The sequence below is a fragment of the Schistocerca gregaria genome, chromosome 1 (genome assembly GCF_023897955.1).
Source record: "Schistocerca gregaria isolate iqSchGreg1 chromosome 1, iqSchGreg1.2, whole genome shotgun sequence".
Taxonomy (NCBI): Eukaryota; Metazoa; Arthropoda; class Insecta; order Orthoptera; family Acrididae; genus Schistocerca; species Schistocerca gregaria.
In genome coordinates, this window is record NC_064920.1 from 745,775,416 (window position 1) to 745,796,476 (window position 21,061).

The 21,061-nt window shown below is 41.6% G+C and overlaps 1 protein-coding gene across 2 annotated transcripts in view; it reads left to right on the forward strand.

The window, feature by feature from the left end:
* The window catches only part of LOC126303359 (uncharacterized), a 36,302-nt gene that overhangs the window by 12,359 nt on the left and 2,882 nt on the right, over positions 1-21,061 (forward strand). For both annotated transcript variants that reach the window (XM_049991786.1, XM_049991788.1), the window contains exons 2-3: positions 11,550-11,750; positions 15,902-16,131. In XM_049991786.1, the coding sequence (XP_049847743.1) occupies positions 11,552-11,750; positions 15,902-16,131 (429 nt within the window). In that variant the 5' untranslated portion in view covers positions 11,550-11,551. The remainder of the gene's footprint in view (positions 1-11,549; positions 11,751-15,901; positions 16,132-21,061) is intronic.

A 21,061-nucleotide genomic window follows, 5' to 3' on the forward strand; every position in this document is an offset into this window, starting at 1 on the left:
TAAACCATTAAGAAAATGTCACGTATCATTAATGTTCTGAATAAGAGGCAGTTCGTATTGAAAGCTAAACTGGCACAAACGTAATTCTTACAGAGGTGACTCGCAGAGCAAAGAAAATCTAGGCAGTGTTTGTTACATTACAGACGACTTTCATCAATTGTGTTTTTAGCTTAATGAAATGAAACATTTCTTACACGCACATCATTTTATAAAATTTTCTATAGCATAGTTCTTATGATAATTTTTGAATAATGTATGTTTTAGTGATAATGGAACAGTTCCTTGTTTATTCCACTCAGATGTCACAATAAGGCGAAGTGTCATTTGAATGACGAAAACAAACATTTTCCTCACATCAGGCACACACGACGAAAGAAAAGTTAATGCTTCAAGGCACCACAGCAATCATTAGTCTTATTTATACGGATTTGCTGTGGAGTAAGAAATGATCCTGGCCGTTTATATGATTGTTGTACTGCATTCCGAGGATGATTACTGCACAAACGACTGAAATTTGAGAATACGGTTCTCCTAATAAACCTGAACTGACATGAAGCTATCGGAAGTCATGTTGTCGACAACTTCCTTAAAAATAATTTCTTCAGTCGAAAAATTCTTTATTGGGAGTCACACTGGTTGTTCCGTGTAAAATATGAATTATACCGAAAGTCGTTTCGTTTTCCTCCTGCACGACAGATGCATCTTTATGTCCAGGCCAAGAGTCCAACAGAAGCAATGAATTAATTTCCACAACTGGCTATAAACCATTTGAAATGAAATGTTAAAAAGTCACCTCTGTAGGAAAGATCCTAGTTACTTAGTTAGTTCGTTACATGCTCCAGAGATAATTTGAATGATACATTTATCGAAATAATGTGGAACGAATCAGTTTATAGGATATGAACATATGGCCAGTGTTATTGTTAATGAACACATTGTTATTTTATTCCTACTCCTGAACAACATTTAGAAACGAGATTTTTATTTTAATCCATTTATTTTTCTTATTGGCTACGTTTTTCAGTACAAATTAGTCAACTGAATAGAAGGAGTTGTGCAAGAGAAAACATTTTAAATTGAATTTGCTTCTCCACCTGGCAGATATTTTGTATTATTGCGCAAATAATCAAAAAAATTTTTTGCTGCATACTGAAAAGCTCAGTAATATGCTTCTTCCAGTTCAGGGTTGCATCAATATGTAAACCCAAATATTTGAAGCGTTCTACCCTCTTAATGACTCCTGCTCAAGTGGTACACCAGTTGTTGATAAGAGTATTTGTTTTTGTTCTCTTGTGGCTTTCAGTCCAAACAGTGGTTTGATGCAACTCTCTATGCTGCTCTATCTCTCCATCTCCTAGTAACTACTACTACCTCCATACTTCCGAATCTGCTTACTGAATCTGCATCTCTTGGCCTCCCTCTTTCATAAGCTTCTATTCTCTTCTTGTCTAAACCATTTATTGTAAATGTTTCACTTCCATACATGGCTACACTCCACCCAAATATTTTCAGAAAGGGCTTCCTGACTCAAATCTATATTCGATGTTAACAAATTTCTCTTCTTCAGAAACGCTTTCCTTGCCATTGCCAGTCTACATTTTATATCCTCTCTACTTCGACCATCATCAGCTATTCTACTCCCCAAACAGCAAAACCCATTTGCTACGTTAAGTGTCTCATTTCCTAATCTCCTTCCGTCAGCATAGTCCCATTTAATTAGATTACATTCCATTATCTTTGTCTTGCCTTTGTGGGTGTTCATCTTATACCTTCCTTTCAAGATACTGTCCATTCTGTTCAACTGAGCTTCCAAGTCCTTCACTGACTCTGACAGAATTAAAATATGATCGGCAAACCTCAAAGTTTTTGTTTCTTCTCCTTGAACTTTAATTCCTACTCCAAATTTTTCTTTTGTTTCCTTTACTGCTTGCTCAGTATACAGATTTAATAACATCGGAGATAGGCTACAATTCTGTCTCTCTCCCTTCTCAAGCACTGCTTTCCTTTCCTGCCCCTCGAATCTTATAACTGCCATCTGATTTCCGCACAGATTGTAAATACCCTTTCGCTCCCTGCCACCTTCAGAATTTGAAAGAGAGTGTTCCAGTCAACTTGGCAAAAGCTTTCTCTAAGGCTACAAATGCTAGAAACGAAGGTTCCCCTTTGCCTAATCTTTTATGAGAAGTCGTGGGACCAATATTGCTTAGCGTGTTCCTACATTTCTCCGTAATCCATACTGATCTTCCTCGAGGTCGGCTTTTACCAGTTTTTTCAGTTTTCTGTAAAGGATTACTGTTAGTATTTTGCAGCCGTGATTTTTTAAACTAATGGTTTGGTTATTTTCGCACCTGTCGGCACCAGATTTCGTTGCAATTGTAACTATTGCATTCTACTTGAAGTTTGAGGATATTTCGCCTGTGTCATACATCTTGCTCGCCAGGTGAAGGAGTTTTGTCATGACTGGCTCTCCCAAGGCTATCAACAGCTCTAACGGAATGTTGTCTATGCCAGGGGCCTTTTTTCGACTTAAGTCTTTCAGTGTTTTGTCAAATTCTTCACGTAGTACTATATCTCCCTTGTCATTTTCCTCTACTTCCTCTTTCATTTCCACGATATAGTCCATAATTACATCTCCCTTGTACAGACCATCTATATACTACTTTCACCTTTCTATTTTTCCTTCTTTGCTTAGAACTGGTTTTCTGTCTGAGTTCTTGATATTCATAAAGATGTTCTCTTCTCTCGAATACTCTCTTTAATTTTCCTGTAGACAGTGTCTATCTTACCCCTAGTGATGTATGATTTCTACATCCTTACATTTGTCCTTTAGTCATTCCTGCTTAGCCATTTTGCATCTCATCGTAGAGATTTTCTATCCCGTGTCCCCTGCTCCATTTATTTAATTTTTTTGTTTTCTCCTTTCATCGATTAAATTCAATATCTCTTGTGTTACCCAAGGATCTGTATTAGCCCTCGTCCTTTTACCTACTTGATCCTCTGCTGCCTTCACTATTTCATCTCTGAAAACTACCTGTTCATTTTCTACTGTATTCCTTTCCCCCGTTCTTATCAATGGTTCCCCAATGATCCCTCTGAAACCCTATACAAGCTCTGGTTCTATCAGTTTATCCAGGTGACATGTCCTCAAATTCATTCCTTTTTGTAGGTACTTCAGTTTTAGTCTGCAGTTCATAAGCAATAAGTTGTGGCCAGACTCCACATCTGTCCCTGGAAATGTCTTACAGTTTAAAATCTGGTTCCTAAATCTCTGTGTAAGTATTATAAATTCAATCTGAAACCTTCCATTATCTCCAGAACTCTTCCACGCATACAACCTTCTCCTAAACCAACCAATGACTAAATTATGCTCTGTGTAAAATTCTACCATGCGGCTTCCTCTTACATTCCTTTCCCCAAGTCCATATTCACTTCTTCCTTTTCCTGCTACCGAATTCCAGTCCCCCATAACAATTAAAGTTTCGTCTCCCTTAATTATCTGAATAATTTCTTTTATCTCATCCTACATTGCCTCAATCTCCCACTCATCTGCGGAGCTAGTTGGCATACAAATTTATATTACTGTGGTGGGTGTGGGCATCGTGTCTGTCTTGACTAAAATAATGCGGTCACTACGCTGTTCATAGTAGTTTATCCACGTTCCTACTTTTTTATCATTGATATACCTAATTCTGTATTACTTCTATTTGATTTTGTATTCATAACTCTGTATTCACCTGAGCACAAGTCCTGCTTCTCCTGCCACCGAACTTCACTAATTCCCACTGTATCCATCTTTAACCTATTCATTTCCATTTTTTAAAATTTTCTAACCTGCCTACCCGATTAAGTGATCTGACATTCCGCACTCCGATCTGTAGAACGCCAGTTTTGTTTCTCTTGCTAACGACGTCTTCCTGAGTAGTTCGCGCCCTGAGATCCGAATGGGGGACTATTTTACCTCCGGAATATTTTACTCAAAACATGCCATCATCACTTAACCATACAATATAGCTCCATTGCCTCGGGAAATGTTACAGTTCCAGATGTTTGCAGTACCAGCACAATAAGACAGTTTTGGTTGATGTTAGAAGTCCAGATCACTCAATCATCCAGACTGTCACCCCTTCAACTACTGAAAAGGCTGTAGCACCTCTTCAATAACCACACGTTTGCCTGGTATCTCAACAGACAAACCCTCCATTGTGATTCCACACACAGTACGGCTATCTGTATGACAGAGGCATGCAAACCTCCTCGCTAAAGACAAGGTCCGTGGTTCATGGGGGGTGGGGGCTATTTGTTCTACAAATTAGTGCGTTTTTTCAAAGTTTGAGGGGGAAGGGGAGAGAGTTCATTTTCAGAGAATCGCTTAATAATTCTTTGGAAAATATTATTTACTAATTCTTCTACTGCTTTCTTTCTAATGAGATTTATTATAACACTGATAAGGTCTGCAATAAGTACCAATTTTCCTAGTTGAATGTCAAGTGTAAGGTCATCACATACATAAGGAATAGCAGTGGATCCAAAATTGAACCCTGAGAGACTCCATTTGTGACCTTTTTTTTTACTCCAGTCACTGAAATTTTGTATCTTTCCAACATGTATGAATTATTCAGCGCAATATTTTGCATTCCGTTTTTCGAGTATGATTCAAACCAGCTGTTTGTAAACCATCAATTCCATTTTCCAAGATTTTGATACATCGATGATAAGGGTAGTTCCACTAAACAGTACTTTCTTATTTTCGGTCCTAATATGCTTTGGGGTATCCCTGAAGACACATATAAAGCTGCGGATACAGTAATCCACTCATAGTTATCATTGTTTTTGCTGTATATGAATGTATCATAACATAAATCGATTGCGCAACAGATCCTGTTTTCGTTGGCCTCGAAATGATAAAGCGCCGTTTGCTCGCACTACTTTCACGAAACCTGACTGATCGGCGTTGGACAGAGCATATGTGGCGATAACACCAAGCTTCGTCTTCATGTCAGCTATGATTGAATGGCGCCTCCTCTACACTTCTATTTGAAATAAACTTCGTTGTTTTTTAACTTCATATATGGTATAAGTTCTTGAAACAGCTTAACCATGTCGGGAGAACTTTGAAATGAGCAATTTTGATCTTAGTTGTGATTTGTAGGACTCACTCTCGTAAATCACCATCTGTAACGCTGCATTGCCTCTCACGAACAGCTGGAAGACTCGTCTGACGAACTGTTGTTCACAATATTTATTCAAGTTTAGGGGTTTATGTTGGTTATTAATGGGGAAACGGGACAGTTGTCATACTGTACAGTAAATCTTTTGGACAGTTTTTCTTATACAGTTTTGCGAGTTCCATTTTGGACCATATTTATTAGTTTGTGGAAGACTTTCTTCCATTTATACATTCACGATCAGATTTTAAGAGGCAAAACCGGGTTTGTACATTGCTTAACGTTAATCGTTAAACACAATGAGTATTATTTCAGTTTTATCTTCATTATTAACACTTACACTACGACAAAAGGAACTGTTAATTATTATGAACATTAAATAAGTTACAGATTTGAGTGAACAGTAACTGCAGACAATTGTTTCAGAGAAACTGTCAACGAAAACTGAAATTTGCTTTACAAATTACGATCATGTCGAGTCGTGCCATCTGTTTACCGATACGTCGTCAACCCAGGAATGCACCTGCAATATTGTGCACGCACAGTCCGCTACAGTTCCGGTAGTGCTGTAGACGGCTCCAAGCACGTGGCGAGTTACGAATTTGGCAGTTTTCAACATTTTTTTTTGAAAAAAATTGTTGTTCATCTTAACAGTTAAGGTTTTGACACGGTCTTTCTTTCGGTGTATTCTTCCTATACAAAAAATTTCAGGGCGTGTTTCGTCATGTCAGGTTGGACCATTCCCTTGTTAGAGTTACGACGGCGAGAAAGCCGTGTAGCTTTCGTCCGACTACAGTGACCGTTCAAAATGAGCACTGCAACTGAAAATCTCACCAAATGTGAAATCTGCTCTGCACTATAGTATTTATTGGAAAAAATTCTTAAAGTGGTTGACATTTATCGTGAATTTTGTGGTTTATACGGATCAAATGTAATGAATGAAACTGTTGTGCGTGAGTGGTATCGTTTGTTCGCGATTACATTGACGAATGCACATGAAGATTACGAATGTAGGCGTCCATGTGTAGTCAATAAGGATTTTGTACAGAAAAATAACGAAAAATATCATCAATACCTGCGTTTCACTATATTTAAATCGTCGAAAGACTTTCTAAAGATTCCTCCGAATGTTTTGCATGAAACTGTGATTAACGAATTAACACCTGACAACCACAAAATTGAACGGATTGCTGCTTTCCTGGATTTTCTTTTTTCTTACGAACTGAACAGTCACGACATTCTGGTTCCTGTGCTAAGGCTTAGACAGCAACAAAACAGCGCAGAAAATCTATATTGAGAAGAACGAATGAAAAGCTGGACAGAATTTGTAGTCTTCAATGAATGGTTTTACGACATTTAATTGCTTAGATAAACGTAAAACAAAACTGATACGTATAATTTTAAGCGATGGTATGACGTTGTTGCACGAAACTGTAATCTTGAAGGAGCGAAAGATGAGACATCTTGCAGGTGTAATACTTATTTACACTCTAGGAGGCAGGTAAAACACCATCAGGAAACGATGAAAGGCGGGCAGGAAGCGACAACTGAGGTATGGCCTTCTCTTTGAGCATGTACTGTGGCTGACACCAGTATCCGAAACATGATGAGAAATTTGTGTGCTTATTTTGTAGAGGGTATGCTTCAATGGCATTGTAAGTCATGCAGTCAAAAAACATGGTGACCTTAGCAGATCAGTGATATCAACTATCACGTTATGCGACTTAGCGCACTCAGAAACTACGTTGGAATCCCCCTTGGTATAGTAAAGAGGATAGAATACTGTTGCAAAAGCACCGAAAAATGGCCTACCAAATTTAAAAGAACGCGAAGTTTCACAGAAGCTCGAAATGTAGCGCAGACTTCAATGCGAGATGATTTTAATATTTTCTATAACGAAACTCTGTCTGGAAATCCGTAAGAAACTCCGAAAAGATTACACCATATAAAGTAAAAGATTACACCATATAAAGTACACCAGCGACAAAACACAATCTGTACCACCACTGGTCGATAACACTGGTGACGTTACTCATGACAGTGTCACTGAAGGAGAATTAGTAATTATGTTTTCCCGAAATTTCTTCGACAAAGAAGGCGGAGTAAATATTCCAGAATTCGAACCAAGAACAACTGCCAGCACGAGTAACTTAAAAATAGACATCTTCGGAGTACAAAGGAGCACAACTCACTTAATAAAGGCAAGGCCTCCGGTCCAGATTGTATACCAGTCAGTTTCCTCTCAGAGCATGCTGATACAATAGCTCCGTACTTAGCATATAGCAATTATACCAAGCGATTGCTCGTTGAAAGATCCATACCTAAGTTGCAGAAGTCACACCAGTGCCCAAAAATGGAAGTAAGAGTAATCCATATCGCTAATGTCGATTGGCAGTAGGATTTTGGAACATACTGCTTTTGAACATTATGAGCTATTTCGAAGTAAACGATTTATTGACTAACAGCCAACAAAGATTCAGAAAGTATCGTTCTTTTTTGAAACACAACTAGCTAGTTATTATCAAGAAATAATGAGTGTTATTGACAGAGGATGTCAAATTGATTCCATATTTTTACATTTCCAGAAGCTTTTGATACCGTACCTCACAAGCGAATTCTAATCATATTGCGTTCCTATGGAGTCTAGTCTCAGTTGTGCCACTGGATTCGTGATTTTCTGTCAAAACAGTTACCGTTCGTAGTAACTGAGGGAAAGTCATCGAATGAAGCAGAAGTAATATCTGGCGTTCCACAATGAAGTGTTATAGGCCTTCTGCTATTCCTGATCTACATAAACGATTTAGGAGGCAATCAGAATAGCACTCTTAGATTGTTTGCAGATTATACTGTCATTTACCGTCTTTAGTAGTCATCAGATGATCAAAACAAATTTCAAGACGACTTAAAAAAGACATATGTTTGGGGCGAAAAGATACACTCTGGATAATGAAAAGTGTGAAGTCATGCAAATAAATAACAAAACGAATATGCTTAATTTCGGTTACTAGATAAATCTCAGAGATATGAAGCCTGTAAATTCAACTAATTACTTAAGGATTACAGTTACGAATAACTTAAGCTGGAACGATCACATAGATAACGTTGTGGATAAATAAAACCAAAGGCTATGATTTATTGGCAGAACACTGAGAAAATGCAATAGATCCGTCAAAGAGACTTTCTACACTACGCTTGTGCGTCCTGTGTGGTATGGGATGGATCGACGGAGAGCATCGAAAAAGTTCAAAGAGGGGCAGTTCGTTTTGTACTGTCGCGAAATAGGGGAAAGAGCGCGACGGACCTAATACGTGAATTGTGGTGGCACTCATTAGAGAAAAGGCGTTTTTCGCTGCGTAAGGATATTCTCATGAAAATTCCATTACTAACTTTCTCCTCCGAGTGTGAATATATTTTTTTGGGACCCACCTTCATAGGGGGGAACTGTCATCATAGCAAAATAAAAGAAATCAGAGTTTTCACAGAAAGATTGCAGCACGCAGATCGAGAATGGAACGGTAGAAAAATAGCTTCGGTGAACACTCTACCAGGCACTTAATTGTGAATTGCAGGGTAATCATGTAGATGTAGATAGCAGGGAAAGTCGCTCGCAAATGTTGACTCAGAAGTGTTCAAATGGTTCAAATGCTTCAGAATTACTTAAACCTAACTAACCTAAGGACATCACACACATCCATGCCCGAGGCAGGATTCGAACCTGCGTCCGTAGCAGCAGCGCGATTCCGGACTGAAGCGTCTAGAACCGCTTGGCCACAGCGACCAGCACTCATAAATGTAATGTATACCATCTTAAATAAAGATTTGTGGATAGGAATCAACGTCCACGGACACAGGTCGCTTGGGGAAGCAATCCTAGATAAAACAACCGTTTCCCGAGTAAATGGGTGACTGCTCTAATACTGCAGTGGAAGCGGCGAATCAATTCTTGTATTTCTTGTTTATGAACCAAGAACTGTCCACTGCTTTAATCGGAGCGACGACTACAGCAAATGCATCTATGTTTTTATTATCATGCAACGTTGAAGAATGTAGTAGGATTCAAATAAAATTTGGTGCTGGGTATTTACAATATAACACGGCAGTACGATTCAGTTCCCGATGACTCTACGTAGATGTGAATGGGACAGTAGATGGCCTACACGCATGAATTGCATGAAATTAAGAACTTTCACAAAGTCGTGTGAAATACACTGGCAGTACGGCAAAAATAAAGCTATGTTGTTCGTTGCAGATAAAACGTGTAATTTTCCAAAAGACAATGAATATGCTAAGTAGGACAACAATACTGAAGTAATTGTGCGAAAGTGTAACAACAAATAAATAGGTTACTGTGGTTCTGTTTTGAGAATTACCTGTTATAAGCGACTGAAGGCCGTTGATAGTATTCTATTAAGAGATGAAGATTGAATGTTATTTATAGCAATAAGGGTATTACTGTAAGAAGCATTTCTGACTTTAATGAAAGGTCCTACTGACCAGTATGTATGTGTAGAACTGACAATAATATTAATAATGGGCAAAGAATAAAAATCGTATTCAAGGACTGGGACACCTACCGTCTCACAACTTTTTTGGTAAATGACCTTCTCTAGATTCTGTCTCCTTTCCAGACTCGACCTTGGACCTGCAATAGGTTTACTGTTTACTGGAGCTATTTTCCTACAAAAGACTAGCCCTTAATTTAGATGTTATGTATGCTGGTATGCCAGTTACACATTGGCAACCTAATTTGTAACCAGTTCTCTTACGATATGACTTGTATTTTGTCAGACCGAATAAGTCGCAAATTCCATATTTTCTTATGAGCAGTTAACAAAGGTAAATATTTTTAAGATGCAGATCCACTGGATACACACTTAAGTTTCATTTTTATAGGGAATAAGGTGTATTAAAAGTTGGCTAGTGATAGTCTGGAGACCTTCAACCACGGTGGACTTACATTTTACCCTTAAACCTCTAAATGCATTCATCCCGAATAACTGGAAAAAGTCTACATCTGCTTGAAAATGCTGGTGAGATAGAAACAAAAGTATCGAGGCAGCCACGCGAATGTGTAATTTTATTTCATATTGTCCACCCCGATAGCTGAGTGGTCAGCGCGTGACGGATTGCCGTCCTATGGGCCCGGGTTGGTTTCCCCGCTGGGTCGGGGATTTTCACCGCTCAGGGACCGGGTGTTGTGTTGTCTTCATCATCACTTCATCCCCATCCGGCGCGCAGGTCGCCAAACGTGGCGTCGAATGTAATACGACCTGCACCACGGCGGCCGGACCTGCCCCGTAAGGGCCTCCCGGCCAATGGCACCAAAGGCTCATTCCCATTTTTTAAATTTTATATTAACCATGCAACCGTTACAATTGTAATCACAATAAAACACAATACATACAGCAATGACATTTGTTCTTTCCACAACAAGGGTCAACTGTTTGTTTCCTCATTTTCAGTTGTGCTTATTGCTAAGAGACAGTAGTGTAGGCGACGATGATTTTACACTGATGATTACTAAAATGGCAATATTATGAAACGTCGAATTGGCGTGAAGAGTACTAGATGCTTGGATATGTAAACGATTACCATTTCAGCATAATCGCACAAAGGAGTCAAAAGTACAGGAATCTATAAGAAATGATTACTTAGCCAGGTTGTCATACAGAAATCGCATTAGAACATGGATAGTTTGTAAGATCGCGTATGCTTCCACCGTGGTAGAACTGCTACATATCGACACAGTTGTTAGTGATTCCTCGATATTTGGATGTGATCTCATGACCGCCATGTGTAGATGCAATCAATGGGCTCAGGTGCTCATTCTCAGCTCTATGCAGGGTGTCAATGTCCCCACTCTACTAGCGCATGAGAGCTCAGAGCCATTTGTTCATTCAGCTGCGTAGGAGTATACATCAAAGTAACGTACCTTGAGTGAGGTAATGGACTTGTTTCCAGCAACTGAAGTGTGACGACGTCTGGAACACCACCGATTGTCAGTACAGCGATCATTCTTAAACTTCCCTTGACGTTCCAGAAGAGAGGTGACAACACTGGACACGGGATGACACCACATCATCTTTTCAGACGAGCCCTAGTTACGTGTACAACATTACGACGGACGTATTCGTGTATGGGAGCTGTCATTGCTGAGTTCGATGCCCAGCCCCTTTTGGGCAGTTGTTGCTACCAGAGGTGCCACACCGTGTATCCAAATCAACTACAAATATTATCAGTTATTCTCCTGCTATACTGTATAACAAAGTACATAACTTTTATTCGCGTTACTATACGGTGTTGCAATTTTAATGATCGTCAGTGGGCGTCGCTCCTGTGAAGTGTTGGGTGTTTAGTTGTACAGTGCCTATACAAATGCTACAGCCATGTGTGGAGACAGTGGCCCGCCGCCAATTGCTCGCACGACGTGCAGCGCCCTCCAGATGCTGCTCCTGTTACTGCTGGCCGTGGCTGCACCTGCGGCTGCGGCGCCCGTGACGTCAGCAGAGGAACCCGCAAGCACCAGCACCGAGGCGACCACGGCAGCCGCTGGCGACCGGCTGCTCGAGTCTCTTACCCAGAAAGGTGAGTCAGTCGTGCCGGCTGTCGTGTGAGCACAGACCTGCTTGATAAACTTCAGGGAAACGTTCGTATTTTCAGATTAAAGAAAATAAACAACAAATTGAAGTAACTCCAGGAAAAGTAAAGCTATTGCTTCGAAACTTGAGTATGCGCCTTTAAAAACTACTGTTTGTAAAACATTTGCTGTTTTGCTCGTTTGTGTCACCTTTATGTACCACACAACTACATATTTGACAACAGCACTGAGAAAAAGTCAGAAGAACAACGCCATAGTCCACGGAGCCGATAAACTGTAGGAGCCGAGAAATCGTTTACCTAAGAACTGCAATTTTGGACTATCAAATTTTGGTAGCACTTCAGACTGAGGAGAAAGATGCTTAACTTTTCATGCTTCTGATTTTCATACGAGAGATAATCATAAAGCACTAATTATCAGCTCGAAAAAGTGAAGTTACATAAAAAATTACTTGTTTGAAGTGAATGACTTCAGTTCTGGTACACATTGAAATCTTAGCGTTACAGTACTGTAGCACGACGTTAGAGCAGCTCAAATAAAACAGCGCAGTCCATTTTAAAAGCAAAAATATCATGCAGTACTTCGTCCTCTGTATTTTGAGGAGAATAATGCTGAATTCTGAATTAGTGGAAGTGTACAGCAACAGTGAACCATCATTTTGACACAGTGGTTAGGTGCTGCAGACACTCCCAGTCTGGTTAAAGAGTCTGGATGACGAAAAACGAACAGGCCGACATTCTTTCTGCGAAGAATGGGCAATAGAGAAGTAGAGGCCCTGGTACTCGAAAACAGGAATAAATGATCAGCCGATGCGAATAGCGATGCGATGGGAATTCTGGGCCTTGAGTTGCCTACATACAGGGGCAGGGAAAAACACATGATGACATCACATCCCCTTCCCCCTGCAACCTCCCTCCCCTCACCTCTCCTACGCCACACCACATTCATGGAAATAGGCGTCAGAGAGATAAACCAAGACACATGAATTTAAATTCCCCCAATCATGGTCCAGTATTTTCTTGTCCATTATAACGAAATTGCCAATCAGTACGTACCCCCGAGCTGCCTACTTGTTCTCTGCGTCCCACAATGTCCTCTTGATATCACACAAATTTGGGCTCTTTCTGACCCCTCTCACTGCATGTATGTGATGTCAAGGGGACAGTGATAAGATGTGTACGTATGTTGCGTCAGCAAGGCCTCAGACAAGTCGAAATCTATTGATCAGTTCAATTTCGCTCTTCTCCTATTTCTCATTTTACGGATATGTGGACTGTACATGTATCATGTTCCTGTCAGAGAGGGCAGCTTTGTACTAGTGATACGTAAACTGAAGGAGGAGGCTGGAGAAATGAAGGAACGGGAAGGAACTATTGATGCCAGCTACATCAGAACTTGGATTCAGACCTCGGATCTCCCGCTTACTGGGCAGTTACGTTAACTAGTGCTCCATTTGGACGCAGTGTTTATCACAAATGCGCGGACTATCTCTGCACCCCTCTGAGCCGACCCATATTACCACCTATAGCTAACTCATTTTGATGGGCAATGAATCCACCACCTTCAGTACAGATGCGTAATTACGTTCGACATCCTGTGGAAATCTCAAAGAAGCTTGTACAGTGGGCATGGAGAGGGAGTGCGGACTAGTAGCGCTAAGTGGGGGCGTGACTTGGCAACACTGCTGCTTTCAGATGACAGTGGTTAACGCAACTGCTGAGTGAGAAGGAGGACCCGGGTTCGAATCCCATTCTAGCACACATTTTTCACTCGTATCTGCTGATTCCGCATAAAGTCCAAATGCGGCTGAAAGCAATAAATCCTTCCCTTTACTTTCCTTTCTCTCCCATCCATCTTCGGTTTACATAATTTGTATCACAGCTGCGAATACCGCGTGGTACCTCTCCTTTAGGACATCTACGAAAGAACAGACAACATGCATTCATATCATTTGAACTACTGGTCAGCCAAGAACAATTAGAGAAAGGATGGTCTGTAATGTTCAAAACAAAATGTTTGGCGTATTTAACAGTTCTTTACATGATAAATTCTCAAAGTTTAGCTCTCTGAGACAGGACAAAGGCGAAACTACCGTTTCTCCTGCACAGAAACATCAATGTGACTGTGCGAGGAATATTGAAAAAAATTCCCTTCTGGTGTTACTTGCACATGAGTGTTCATATGGAATAATATGGTGCAGCGTCTAGACTATGTGACACAGTGCTGCAGATTATCTGATATTGAACTAGGCGTGGCATGTGAGGGGTAGGACATAGACCTGGATAAAATACAAGAGTATTTTGGGATTTTTAACAAAGCGGAAATGTGTAATTATCTAGCATTCAATCATAACTTCAGTGTGCGAGAAAATTACAAAGCAAATAGCAATATTATTGTGAACAACGATAATACAGTTTATTGTGGTTGATACCCAATTATAGAATCAAGATCTGTAAGGAATTTATCTTCCAAATGAGAAGCGCAGAACGATGATATCAGTAACCAACTTATCGATTTTGTAAAGTTCCCTGATTTGGGTATGTGAGAAACTTTTACAACTTCCTTGGCTAAAGAACATATTGTTACCAGACAGGAAGCTACTATTTACAATTACAAAATGGATGTTATGTTTCATCCTGTGGAGGACTTTGTATCAAATAACACATAACTAATGCTAGTGAAAGAAAATACAGAAGACGGGATGTGTTAACTGCAGTGAAACCTATCCACTAATGCTCTGTATGCGTTCGACAGTTCACGCAAAACAGTGTTCGACGAAGGCTGTTGTGGAACCGGTTAGTGCGATATTCCGTGCTGCAAGACCTGATTTGAGTTACACGACTCGAAGCTGAACAAAATGTCACTACTGTGGCCACAATAATGGGGGTGTCGAGGAGTGCCACCTCATGGTTATAAAAGAGCGCTGAAGGTAGAAATGCTGTGTGAAGTCACGCCGGTGGTTGTAGATGGACCACTGCACCGCAAGAGGGTAAGTAGCTCTAGTGGCGAAAAGGGAAGGACGTCTCACTTCTAGGCAGCCTGCTGCAGACCTTGAAGCCGCTACCAGTATATGTGTAACTGTCGGAACCATTTCGCGGCGATTAAAACAGTCTGATTTGCGTACTTGGAAGCCTGTTAAATGAATACCACTTCAATCACGCCATCAACAAGGATGAGTCCGTTGGTGTGGGAACCACGTTGGTTGGGGTCAGCAACAGCCGCCTAGAGTGATGTCCTCCGACGAGTCATGCGTGACTGTGACGAGTGAAGCGTAGAGATATGGTGAAACACTTTACACACCACAGAATCCTTATGAATGTCATCGGTGCTGCCTAGGCGTTATGGTGTAGGCAGGCATTACGCGCATTGGCCGAACACCACTGCATATCTCTGCTCGAAGTACCTTTAAAGTACAGCGGTATTGCAGGGAGAGTGTTCTGGATCATGTCCGTGTGTTTAAGGGTGCCGAAGGTTCCGAATTTCTGTTTATCGATGACAGTCCCCGCCCACACAGGACTGCTAACGTATTGAAATGTTGCACAACATATGGGTGGCATTCACCGTCCTATTTCTAAAGAATCCTACTCCATTTACACCATTTGCAGATGCTGCTGATAATACCCTATATTCGTCTGACCAGAAATGCTTGTCTTCTTTCCATTTTACTTCACTGACCGCTATAGCTTGATCATATGCATTTCCCTTCTCAGGTTTTCTAGCATTTTTATCAAGTTAGAACTTTTCACATTTCACGCTGCAATTCGTAATGTGTTACCCTTTCATTCAATGTTCAGTCTATTTCCCCCTCGGCAGTCACGTTCCACACAACAACATTTTTTTGCAAATCGAGAATCATCGTGATACTTTTTCTCTTAGAGGCCACATTCGCTGTGAACGTACTTTATATGACTTTGATGCCACGGTTTTTATTGACTTCTGATTTGCTTGATCACTGCTGATTCTTGCGCTGTCTAGAGGCAGTTTCCCCGAGGCCAAGATGATGTTATCTGCCGACGCCTCCGCCCTCTCTGGGATGTGTGTTTGTGTTGACGGTTGACTATGCCGGAAGCATGTTTTTTCCGTTACGGAAACCAGCGTCGTGCACCGTTAGACCTGAGTAGCTGTGTGGTGTGCGCAGAGCGAGTGGCTTTGATGGCGTACGAGCTGGCGGCAGCGCTGCAGCGGCTGGCGGAGCAGGAGGCGGAGGTCGGTGACGTCACGGAGGAGGCGACGGCGCGCATCGTGACGCGGCAGGGGGACGCCTCCGACTACAGCGACGCGGAGAGCGGCGAGGAGACGCCCGCCACCACGCCGCTGCACCGCGCGCTCGCGCTACAGCCCTACAGCGCCACCACCAGCGTCGCCAAGGTGAGCGCGAGCCCGAGTCTTCCGGATGGAGAACGGTCGCCACTGTAACCTAATTCGCCATATCCACCAGTATCTGTGCATAGCGAGGTTTATCGGACAGGTGAAAAGGAAAAAAGACAACATACCTCGCCTTTCTAGAAACACCTAATACAGCCTTAAACTGGCGGACTAGTGATACCGGACGCCTACTACGAGCTGGTGATGACTCATTCAGTGCGTATCAGTGCCGCTACAACCTGTTGAACCCTATCTGGATCACCTGGTGGATTCGTTCTGACCCCGAGCTCGCGTTGGTTTTGTATGCACACGTGAATTACACTCATGCTCATAAATTAAATGTAATTGCAGAATATGGTGCCGCACAACGGGGCAATACACAAAACTGGCGCCAATAGCGTAGACACATAGGTAACACACAAGACACAGATCTGTAAGTAGTATTAGTGATAAATTGAGAAAACCGTCCCGAAACACATGTGCTACAAAATGCCACTGTTTCCTGTGCATGTACCTCGACATCAGTATGGGATATAATCACCATGCACACGTACACAGGCCACACGACGGGTTGACATACTCTGGATCAGCTGCTGGGGTATAGCCTCCAATTCTTGCACCAGTGGCCCTCGAAACTCCTGAAGTGTCGTAGAAGTTTGAAGACGAGAAGCGATACGTCGACCGAGAGCATTCCAGACGTGCTCGATGGGGTTTGGGTCTGGAGAACAGGCTGGGCACTCCATTCGCCTGATATCTTCTATTTCAAGGTACTCCTCCACGATGGCAGCTCGGTGGAGCCGTGCGTTATCATCCATCAGGAGGAAGGTGGGACCCACTGCATCCCTGAAAAGGCGGACATACTGGTGAAAAATGTCGTCCCAATACACCTGACCTGTTACAGTTCTTCTGTCAAAGACATACAGGGATGTGCGTGCAGCAATCCACGACCTCTATACAGGTTCCTTTCAAGGACATTAAGGGGTTGGTATCCGGTTCCTGGTTCACGCCAGATGAGAATCCGGCGAGAATCACTGTTCAGACCATACCTGGACTCTTCCCTGAACACAACCTCCGACTACTGTTCCAATGACCATGTACAGTGTTCTTGAGACCAGGCTCTACTTGCTCTGCTGTGACCAGGGATCAGTGGAATGCACCTTGCAGGCCTCTGGGCGAATAAACCATGTCTGTTCAGTCATGTGTAGTCTGTGTGTCTGAAGACAACTGTTCCAGTGGCTGCGGTAAGGCCCCGAGCAAGGCTACCTGCAGTACTCCGTGGCCGTCTGCGGTCACTGATGGTGAGATATCGATCTTCTTGTGGTGTTGTACACTGTGGACGTCCCATATTGCAGCGCCTGGACACGTTTCCTCTGTGCCGGAATCGTTGCCATAGTCTTGAGATTACACTTTGTGGTACACGGAGGGCCCGTGCTACGACCTGCTGTATTTGACCAGCCTCCAGTCGCCCTAGAATTCTACCCCTCATAACGTCATCAATATGTGTTCTTTGAGCCATTTTAAACACACAGTCACCATTAGCACGTCTGAAAACGTCTGCACACTTACTCGCTGCACCTCACCAACACACCTCTGCGTATGTGGACTGCTGCCAGCGCCACCGTGCGACGATCGCAGGTCAAATGCACCGCATGGTCATAACCCGAGGTGATTTAAACCCGCAAACCGTCCACCAGAGCTTGTTTCACCATGTATCAGCATTATCCTTAATTTATGGGCATGAGTGTGGAAGAGAAACTATAATAGAAGTTCATTGACCCAATGCGTCTGGTAAAAACAAACTGCCGAAGGGAAAATGGTTCCGACTTTCATAAAGAACTGTTTATTAATCTCCTAGTTACAACTTTAATAATGAACTGACAAAAAGAAAAAAACTAGTTTCCGGGAATATTGTTTCTCTGTGAACACACAAACTACTGTTCAGTATTCAGCTTCTCCGGGGTGTCACCAGTCCCATCGGCAAGGAAACGAATCATCCATCCGAATCTCACCCTATATCGTGAGGTCCGGTGGTCTCTAGTTATGTTGCTATACAGCAGTGAAAGTTTTAAATCAAAGATAAATACTTTGTATGTCACGCACCAGAATTCACAGAGCCTGCACTGAAGCCACGAATTTCGAGTAAGCTTCGTGTCACGTAAATTTGACGACCTAGCAATCCCAGCGAAATACCAAATAAAATATACTGCTACAAAATGGGACTTTACAAACGCCAAGATTGTTCTACATTGCTTAGGATCGAAACAGACAAGAATCCGTGCTTCTATAAAAACTGCACTCGCGGTCGCAACCCAGGAGACCATCTGCGATTACCTGCTTCACAACTGCAAAAGTACGCCGAAGAGGAGAAGTGTCGTCCTGCTTACCAGCACCAGTGTGAGGGATGACGTAGCAGAATGGCAACAGATTTGTTCATCTCACCTAACCAAGTCTAAATCTGTAGTTATTGTCACAAGCAGAAGTAAAACTGGTAAACAACAATTAAAGTGACTTCCTAAGCAACTGTACGTATTTGTACTCTGCGAACACCTGTTGAACTACCAAACAGCTTACTGCGTCACCGAAGCTGAGCTGCCATCAGCTGCAGGTCTGTCCTCAGTCAATACGCGTCGCAATCTGACTCTGACAACGAGCTGTGACGCCAACACAATTCTGATATTTTCATATTTTAATGTTCCTCACTTGTTCCTCTCTGGTTTACTCTCCCGGAATCCCTCTTCTAATAGTTTTGTAATATCTCTGCCTCCTCTCAAACATATTTTTTGACAGGACTACTTTTCTTCTCTCATCCTTCAGGGTCACAGATATGAGTTCATTCAAACAAAGGTGCGTCTTCCCTTACTTTGAGTTCTTCTTACGCAGTACTCTGCATGAAGCTTCCACAACATTCCAAATTGTTCGCTTTTGTCCCGTTACGACCCATCGCTATCGCACCATCTGGATGAGTTGCATCCTTCTCAAGTACGCTGCACCCACCCCGAATTCTGATATCGCCTGCTACTTAATTAAAATTCACTTAACTGTCTCCAACTGGCGGATTTAGATACGATGGGCACCAATCAGTTTTGATTGAAATAAAACACATATTTAGAAAATGTCTTACCATAACGTATTCTCTTACTCTACTTCCTAAATTACGTAATACTGTCGTTCGGAAAAGTGTTGCCAATGAGATAACATAGCCCTGCCACGTCTCACGCCAACTCCATCGCTTTTTACAACTCCAGGAGTTTTAGAAATCAAGACCAGTCACAACTTTCTGTTCAAACTTACGTCTTTAATGCAACCACCAAAATCTTATTCTTAAAGCAACTCTTTCGTCACCTATTGATTTTGCATTTGCTGTTACTACTGAATTTCCAAGTATCCCTACCGCTATGGCCATGTAAAATCACACTTATCCTGTTACTATGACTTTAACATGCAAATAACATGCAGAAATCTTAGGTAGTTGTAAGAAATAAAATACACAACATTATACACACTTTTTAGGTGTACTGCTCCTTGTACATTATTTCACAAGAAGACAACTTTTTAGAAACCTCTCGCTGTTGTGGCATACGCACCACATGGTCTACCCTCTGCAGCGATAGTCGTATTTAGACTGTTGTGGGGCGGACTACAGGCATTCCACCTGTTTCTCTTTCTTTTGCGGTAACACCAGACGAAAGGTAGCGGAACAAGTGGGTGTTCTGCTCGACACATCTGTGCGATGGTGCCGTCGCATACTTCGGCTCTGATCTCTTACCTGCCTTGTCTTGTACTCAACTGTGACCTAGGTTTTCAAACGCGAGAACCTGTCCATGCTAGGGTGTCCTAATACCACCACTTGCCTATACACGTGACACTAATCCGATGTGGCCTATACCCGTTCCAGATTCTCTTAAATATGTCCGTGGAGGTATGTACTGTTTATGTAACTAAATGAAGGCACTTTGTTTATTGCCATACGCGTTTCGCTTCTTTTATTTGGGAAGCATCATCAGTGACCTCAATATATGTTTCCTTTTATGCATACAATAAACGTATTATGTGGTAGATATAATATGCTGATATATTAAATTTTCTCTTTACAAGTTCCGTACTGCGAACGTATCGTTCGGTGTTATACGTTCACAGTACGGCACTTGTGCTACAAAAGCTGCTTCTAACCTAAAAAAGTGAGAAAACACGACAAAACGTAATATAAGAGCATATTTTATCTACCAAATAAAACGTTTATTGTATGTATAATAGGACAATGTATTTAAGGTCACTGATGATACTTCCCAAATAAAATAAGCGAAACGCGTGTGGCAATAAACCAACTGCTTTCATGTATGATCATAGATGGCACATACCTCCACGAATTTAGAGCAACTAAGGGAAAGATGGAAAACAGAAAAAATGACGGTCTGTTAAGTATATTCCATGACATGATTATATTTGCCCATAATGCGGAATCTTCGAAGCTTTTCCACCCTTCTTACAAATTCTTAAAAATAATGACTAGACCTGGGTATTTCAAAATTTTGGATTGTATATCTTGAATTAACTAATTCCATGCCTTCTAGGTTGTCATTTTCATCTTGTTTTAGACATTAATTCTATGTTTATGAAAATTTTTGATTCTATACTGGCACTGATCGCTGCTCAGTCCGTTGAATTTTAAAACAACAAATAAAATGTGATTGGTTGCGGTGCTAATGCTTAACGCTGGATTGTCCACTTCAATACGTTTATAAGCTTAACATTAATACCACTACAGCACTAGCGCTCACGGCTACGTATTCCATTTTCCTACACTACATGCGCTGCATTTAGCATTTACAAAACTAATCAATGATGGTAACTTTATATTACCGAATAATCATTGTATTCTTACTTGCAACATTTTGTCTTATCCTCAGTTTCTTTCCTCTTTTTCATTAAAAAC